The 8328-nt window shown below is 35.7% G+C and overlaps 1 protein-coding gene across 1 annotated transcript in view; it reads left to right on the forward strand.

The window, feature by feature from the left end:
• Nucleotides 1-8328, forward strand: part of LOC108749306 (irregular chiasm C-roughest protein-like) — a 47629-nt gene that overhangs the window by 37271 nt on the left and 2030 nt on the right. The window contains exons 8-11 of the mRNA XM_018487907.1: nucleotides 3386-3541; nucleotides 3905-4155; nucleotides 4603-4835; nucleotides 6828-6957. Coding sequence (XP_018343409.1) covers nucleotides 3386-3541; nucleotides 3905-4155; nucleotides 4603-4835; nucleotides 6828-6957 — 770 coding nt within the window. The remainder of the gene's footprint in view (nucleotides 1-3385; nucleotides 3542-3904; nucleotides 4156-4602; nucleotides 4836-6827; nucleotides 6958-8328) is intronic.

Raw genomic sequence — 8328 nt, forward strand, 5'->3', positions numbered from 1 at the left:
CGCTAAGAAGCGCGCGACACGTAATACCATACTAGGCGGTTAAAAAAATTTGGTAACGCGACCCGCGGCTAACTTCGCGCGCGCTCCTGAAAATTTTCCGATGAGACGGCCGCCAATGTCGAGGCTCGAGAAACATTAATCTGATTAATCGCGATCATGCAAGCCAGTTAATACATCGTGACAATCACCCGTGTCGAATTCAGTATCCCCGACACTCGTTTGTATGTACGTAGGATTTAATGGGATGGGGTAAAAAGACGTGAAGATACGCGACAATTGCAATCCGACATGCACCGGTAAGCGCGCGACGCGCGACACGTACTGCCGTAGGCGATTACAGAAATTTGATCACGTGATCGCGGCTAACTTCGTGTAAGATTTTCTAACGGATTGAACGCAAAGTGACGGGCGTCGATCGCAAGTCGTGTCAATCGCAATTACATGGGCCGAATAATAGATGATTTTTATATCACTCGGCTCGACATTCCCGATACTCGTTTCTACGCTGAATTCACCTTCACTTCACTGGGGATAAGTAAAAAGACGAGAGGATCGCAAAACGCCGGCGATTGCAATTCGACATGCACTCGGGAGGTACGCACTCATCTACCAGCCGGTGATTAGCAAAATTCGACACGTCATCGCGGCTAATTTCATGCGACGTGGTGTTTTGCTAAAATGCCGAAAGGATATTAACACTGTCGACGGGGACGCGTAAAACTGCCCTTTACGTGGACACAACGAGTTGTATTTATTTTCCCTTTTAAAGCGCATTCATCAGAGAGTAAAGACACTTAGACAGAAAGCATTAACTGTTATTGGCGTATTTTTTAACATCCTTTATTCTGACTTTCCTGGAAGCTTATGAATAGCTTGCAGAGTGAAAATTATAAATTATACATTTTTTACAAATTTTTATTTTACACATATTAATTGTCGACTAGCAGGTGTCTTTTTAGAAAAAGGTTAAAACAGACTATTCGCCGTTTTGCATAAAGGCTAATTTTGCAAAAAGACTACGACATTAATACTTTTAACCCTTCGCCAACAACTGTAGTCTTTAAGGACACCGTCAACATTTTGATTGTGAATTTTGGTAGATAAATTTCCTGGTAGGTAAATTTAAATCTGTAAAATAAGTAAAATACAATCTGATTTCTGATAGTAAAAATTTTTTGTTAAAGTTTTGACACGTATATAGAATTTTTTTAGATTTTTATATAATTTGGAATAATAAAAAATTTACTCTAAATAGGAATCTTCCCATACAGAAAAACATAGTAAATTTTTAATTATTCAAATTATATAAAAATCTAAAAGAATTCTGATATGTGTCAAAGGAAGGAATAAAATTCATGTTATCGATGAAGTTAAAATGACTCAAATAAAATTAAATTAAAAGATCGAATCGGGCAAGCTTATAATATTCAATCAAATATCGAGCTTATAATATTTAATCAAAATATCAAAATATAATATTCAATAAAAATGGGATTATCCCGTTAAGATCAAACCCGCTAAACAATAAACTAATAGTAACGTTATATCAATGTTATAATTTCCTACTCAATAATATGAGTGTTATGGATAACATGTGTTATAATATAACATAATATATCCCGCTAAACACAAACTAATATTATATTATTGTGTTTAGCGGGAATTATTTTCTTCTTTAATCTTGCAATAGCAATAATGGATGTGTATTTCTAGAACAAAAAATAATGGCGTTGATCGAAACGGTACGTTTCGTTATAAGGCCATCTCGTAACGAAAGAGTTGTTAACATGTAATTTTAGACATATACTTGAAGGAATTCACGTCCGTATTGTCTCTCACCGAGTAATCATTAAAACAAAAGAAGGATATATTAAAGGCATTGTTACAAATGAGAAAGTTCTAATTTTACAATTGCGATATTAACGATTATGAGAAGCCATGTTTGCTCTTGAGAAGCAAACAATATGGGCTAATTATAACTCGACGCGAATATATTATATGTTCATATGTGTACATAAGGTATACACGTTTGTTTTATAGTAGCCATTCGTACTTTCCAAATGTGGAAGAAAAGTTTCTCTCAAAAGCTTTCTCGCGTGAAAGAATAAAATATCTTTTATTTTAATAATTTCAATATTTTCGTTGAGTAAGAGTCAGCTTTAAATATTTTAGTAACCTGCATAATCTAAATTTTTTATGATAATATAGACATATTATATAAAAAATTTATTAAAAAGTTATGTAGTTTTATCATTTTGATATCATAAGCGTAATATAGATCTATTACGATAATTACGGACAATATTAGAAATTTATATAGGTTAATTATTCTAACGTTATAAGCGTTTTTCATTGTTGATATAATGGAAACTACGTAAATTTTTCTCTTTGATTATACATCAAATTCATGGAAACAGATGTAGGTCTAATGGACATAGACAGTGTGTTATAAATCGGTTCGCTTTTTCCAAGAAGATCGAAACTGTGTAAAGTAGTTTAAGAACGATTAGGGAGTTGAAATATTGCCAGAGTCTCTTACCGCACGTATTCACCGAGATAACACCGATGATATACGTAGATATTTTGCGTACATTTAAATAAAAGCAAGAAAGTAAGATATCTATCTAAATGTCTGGTTGAACGTATATCATCTTGTTTATTTAAAACATTTTTAACCACTGTTTACTCAAGAAAATGATGTGTATTTCCACTTTTCGGAATTGACATTGTTTCAATATAGCTCCTCATAACTGTAAGCTTTTTGAGCAGAAGTCAACCGGATATTTTTTTATACAATAATTACAATTTTTTTGTACCGAGACTTTTACTATGTTCCGAAAAATCACAATTTGTAAATGTAATACGTCCGTGACGGAAAGCTTCATCACCATTCAATGCTTATAAAAGATCAGAGAGATTCTGGATCAGCTCATTTGCGCGACTAGCTCTTCAGTTAATGATTTGCAAACTACTTTAACCGCTACTCACGATCAAATAATTACCTTCGACAAATGACTCACTATTAATGTATATCAAACGTTATAATCTCTTTTCGAGTCGCTACGTAATTGCTATTACATTCCGCGACTTAATTCTAAGAAAGGGATAGGAGTGTAAAAACTTCCGTAAAAAGTGGCACAGTTGATGAACATGACTATCGAATTTATTACAGCGGTAAATAGAAGCTTACGCTTAATCTGCAAAAGTATGGCAAAAAAGATACACGCTGAAGATTCATATATTGTATTACTGTTATTCAAGCGAAAGGTCTGGAATTCGATGTTGTTGACTTGTGCCACTTTTCAAGCGGCGATGCGTATATTAATTAACGCGCCTCGCTCTTCTTCATATGGTAAACGAGATTTTAACCAGACATGACGCTTAGCGTTGATTCCAGTCGATTGGCAACTGATCTTGATCATCGCCGGGCTGGTTGTCTGCGTGATCCTAATTGGCATAATAGTCATACTTATTCTACAATGTCGCGATCGTATTAAGCAGCCACGACCGCGTACGGCGCAGAATCAAGAGACCGATTTGCGTAAGTAATTGTGACGTTAATACAGATACATACAAAATATTATGTCTACAGAATGTTACAAAAAAAATTGGGTTAACCCCTTTAGACCTGATTTTAACGGAACAAGTTAAAAAATCATTTTTATTCAATTCAAACTTGTACTTTAATAAGTAGTAAACAATTGATTTTTTTCAAAAATTTTCACTGTGTTGATAGAATAAAATAATTTCAACGGATAATGTCTTTAAATTTGATGATAATAATTACAATTTATATATACTCTGATTCTGAAGGGGTTGAAGTAACGCATGTTATACCAATTTAATTATTAAATTTTTCAAGACATTTGTTCAACCTCGTTGCCTCTTTCTCTGATTCATATAGAGGAAACGGATTCTAATGCCGATCGATACAGAGAAAGCGATAGGAGCAGCAACCTCTCGGATGTCAAAGCGGACATCAGAGCGGGATCCAGTGTCAGCAATGCGGAAAGTGTCACAGCCCTTGACAGTGAAGGCGAAGGAAGTACCAGAGGAGTAAACGCTTTGGCGCTTGCTGGACCAGTGCCGAATCCATTATCCGGTTATCGTTACAGCGCTGATTATACTGAGCCTTCCTTCCCGCCGAAGAACAACGTAAGTCGATTTAAAATACTTGCTCTCGAGATACTTTAACGAACGATTGTGAGATCTTCTCAATAAATTTGAAGAGAAAGATTTAAAAACAACTATTTAAGAACAGATTTTTAAAAGAAATTTTTATTTATTTATAGAGATATTTCCTTCTTACACGCGGAAGTAACAGTTTTGTTAAAGTATTAAAAAATGTAATTAGATTAAAATAATTATGTAAGACTTAAATGTTTAAGCATTCTACATAATTATTTTGATGGTCCAACATAATTATTTTCAGATTTGTATCTAGCTAAATTTTTTATTACTTTTACCAAAACCGTTCTTTCCGTGCAGCATAGATTTCCAAGGGACGTTGGAAATGTCTCTCGGATAAAGTACTGTATGAAATGTTATTTATGTCTTATTTATTCAATATTAAAAAGTGAGACGTGGCATCTGTTTCTATAGGATGGCAGTAACAACAACGGTTACGTGCCATACGTTGACTACACTCGCGATTATATGCCACCAACGACACAGAGTATGGGCGCTTCGCGAGAATCCTTGAGCAGGATATCCACGAGTGGTATCTTATCATCGAAAAAAATCGGACTTAGTTCGGCTAACCTAGGTAGCTCGACTCCACAGACAACACCGATCGATCCGCGATTTTCCGCGACATATGGCAATCCCTATCTCAGGTAAGACAGATCTCTCTGTCGCTTGTTCACATTGAAAAAGAGTTTATTAAATGTTAATAAGTATTTGTTTTATATTACTAACTAAATATTTGCTAAATGTATATTTCTTTGGTATAAGAATCATTAATTTAAATACAGTTTTTTTGTTAAATAAATATTTATATATTGTAAAGTAAATATTTTATTAGTACTATTTCAAATAAAATATTTGTATGAAAATTTAGTAAATTTTTTTCAAAACAGTGCAAACAGAGGCCAGAAAGAAAACAAAAATTTATTACTTTATTATTAATCGATAAAAACTCCTTCTAATTTTTCTAAAAAATTATCGCCTCTTTGATGTGTGAGACAATATACAAGAAGAGCGATAGTCTTAGTGTATCTTTACCGTAATATAATTCCTTTCATATAAGCCAAGGAAATAACCTTCGTTCACGCTCGATCAAAGTTCCAAAATTTCTGAGAGTGTCAACATAGTCGCGAGATTCTCGGAGCTCGCGTGGATGCCTCGGACTAATTATAATTGGCTCGTGTCATTGATCGGCTGCGGATACCTTAGGTCGCATCACGTTCCGTTTACGTATACGTCGCGCGACGCTTGTCATCCCCGTGTGCGGGAATCTCACGTCGTACGTGCCAGGAATGCGTTCGTCGCGAACGGCTAAATTAGATATGAGAGCGAGGCACGGCTGTGCCTCGCACGAGCTTCGGGAAATGCTTGCTCTACCTTAAAAAACGGAAATACGATGATTAAAAAATCAACCAAAATGCGATGGAGAATTCTTCAGAAAAACAGAACGTAAATTCTATTCAAGGTTTCGCGTAAATTTCGTTTGCGACACTGCACATTGCATTCTGTTTTTCTCGGGGAACATTTAAAATTCTTGTTTCGCGTTGCGTTCAGCGGTCCTTCTTTCAAAATTTTATACTCTTCCCACACAGAAGATGACCTCGAAGTGTCCCACTATTGTGTCTATATACCAAGTCCACGCTTCGCCACCCGCATCTGGCTCATACGTGCCTTTCCTTACCACTGTTTATCTTCCTCCGCCAAAGATGCAAACAGCAACAACCTCACGTGTTTTGTTTCAATTCAGATCCAGGATCCAAGACTCCTTCCGAGTCGGACTGGTACAAGTCAAAACGAGACGACTTCTTCGGTTCGACAACCCAAACTAGAAGTGAATTCGTTACGGTTTCAGTTCAGGTTCGCGGTTATAACCCAGTAGAATAAAAGCTGACAAAGAACTGTCAACACGTGGAAATCTCCTAAAATCATCCCTTTTCGAAATGGGGAGAAGTATTTCAAAGAAACGCTTTGCAATGACTGACGGAACTTTGAGATATACTTCCTTGAAGTTTATTTTAGTTACTTTTGCAATCTTTACTCCTTTTTAAGATTTAGGGAAGAGGCACGACTTCTCCTGCCCCCCTCTTTAGCTACGTCCATAATTCTGAGTTTCCTTTGTAGAGATGAAATAAATATTATAGAACGCAACAGCTAGAATTTAAGATATCCCCTTGCAAACAAACTTTACTTATTACTTAATTTTGTAAAATGTCAAATGCCAATTATTAACCATTAATCAAGTGATACGATAAATATACATGTATTCTCTCTAAATTGTTTTAAGTGAAATCTCACTTTAAAGAATAAAAACTGAGCCTAAAGTGAAAGAGGGAGAATTTCAATTTTCAATGTTTAAGAGTGAGAATTTACTCTACAAAATAAGATTCATTCTAAAAGTTTCAGAGTGTACGTGAGAATACATTTGACGATGCATTGGGCGCTTATGTAGCGAAAACGTTGATGTACTCGTGACGCCTGGCAAGAAACGAAACCGCGACGAATTCGCTGGGAGTCAGATTCAGTTACTGTTTGCATGCTTGTTTCTCGCTCTCTTCTCTTTCCGCGATTTAAATTCCAACGCCGGGAAAAAAGCCCGATTTCCCGTCACTAACGCTACATTTCTTTCTTGCAAACGAATACAGAATGTCAGCGGCCGAGCAGCTCCGACACGCGCCGCACACAGCCGTGCCGGGAGTCACGCCGGCACCACCGCCGTACACGCAGGCAATGAGAATGAATAGCTTGAATACCTTGAACGGCGCTGGCCCTCAGGTTGGTACAATAGTGAAATGTATGTCAAATTCCTAAACGTAGTTACGCCGACACCGGAGTGCCGCGGCGCTTCATGCAATGCTTGGGGTAGATCGGGAGCAAACTGTCAATATTGCAAAGCCATTGCAACTGCGCGCGCGCTACTTTCATTTTGCAACGTTAATCCTTTCCCGTACGGCCCCATTCCAATTCCCCGACGCACGTAAATTTCTGCCTGGTAAATTGTTTTTGCCTGCCTCTCTGTATCGCATACCTTCGCGTAAGACGCGATGCGCAAAAAGAGCTTCGAAAAAAAAAAGAAGAAGAAATAGAAAATCTAATAATCAGGTAAGTTGTACTTCGAGAGTTGTACTACGGTTCGGGTTGGCTTTCATTGACGGTCTGGATTTAATTTTAGAGAATGTAAGCTCTCGGTATTAAAGGATATATATAAATATATGGATTTCGGTAATTACACAGATGCGCATGGATTGCGATAGAATTAAATTGATTTATTTCTTGTCGTTTGGAATTGTTTTATTTCTATATTTAATTATTTATTTTTTTCTTTGTCAGCTGACAAAATTCGCAATATTGATTTATTACGCTTGACTTACATTCCGACTTAACCAGACATGCTAATTAATATATGTATATTTCGGGGTAAACGAATGGAGTAAAAAAATTGACCATAACGTAGAATACGGGCAATTGAGCGAAATAATAGTGTAAGCCAGTAATAATGTCACACGTTTGAAAAAGTGTAATGCTTAGTTGCTATGGCGAAAACGTAAAATTTTCAATTTTTTTTCCTTTAGAATCGTAGAAAATGTATAATAACGTGGCTGAAATTCGTATTACACAGTTTCACAAATCCTTTTATTTCCCGAAATGAGAAAAAATATGGCTTTTACCACTTTTCCGCTCACATATTACTCGCTGGATGTTTTCATACTGTATAATTCAATCTTTGCACTATTTGAGGCTTTATAGTTTAATGGATATAGATGGAAACACACACACATTAGCTGGAATATCTGTTTTATGTTTCTATGGAGTTCGTATAATTAAATATGTATGTCGCGTATCATAAAAATATATGAATGGTACTTCAACTTTTATAGATGTAGAAAATAATGAGATTTTCAAAAAAAAAAAAGAAAAAAGAAAAAAATTTTATTTCTATATTATTTATACGTAATTCTCGCCTACAATTAATATAATGTTTGTAGGAAATCAAAATTTATAGAATCTGTGATTAACCTCTTCTTTATTCAATGAACGTGTCAAGCGATTAATTTCAACAAAGCTCGTTCTGTATGGGGACATATATCTATATGTAAATACATATTTTAACTTAACAAATATCATTCTCGGGGGGGGGGGGGGGGG

Source organism: Trachymyrmex septentrionalis, unplaced genomic scaffold, assembly GCF_001594115.1.
Source record: "Trachymyrmex septentrionalis isolate Tsep2-gDNA-1 unplaced genomic scaffold, Tsep1.0 scaffold29, whole genome shotgun sequence".
NCBI lineage: Eukaryota > Metazoa > Arthropoda > Insecta > Hymenoptera > Formicidae > Trachymyrmex > Trachymyrmex septentrionalis.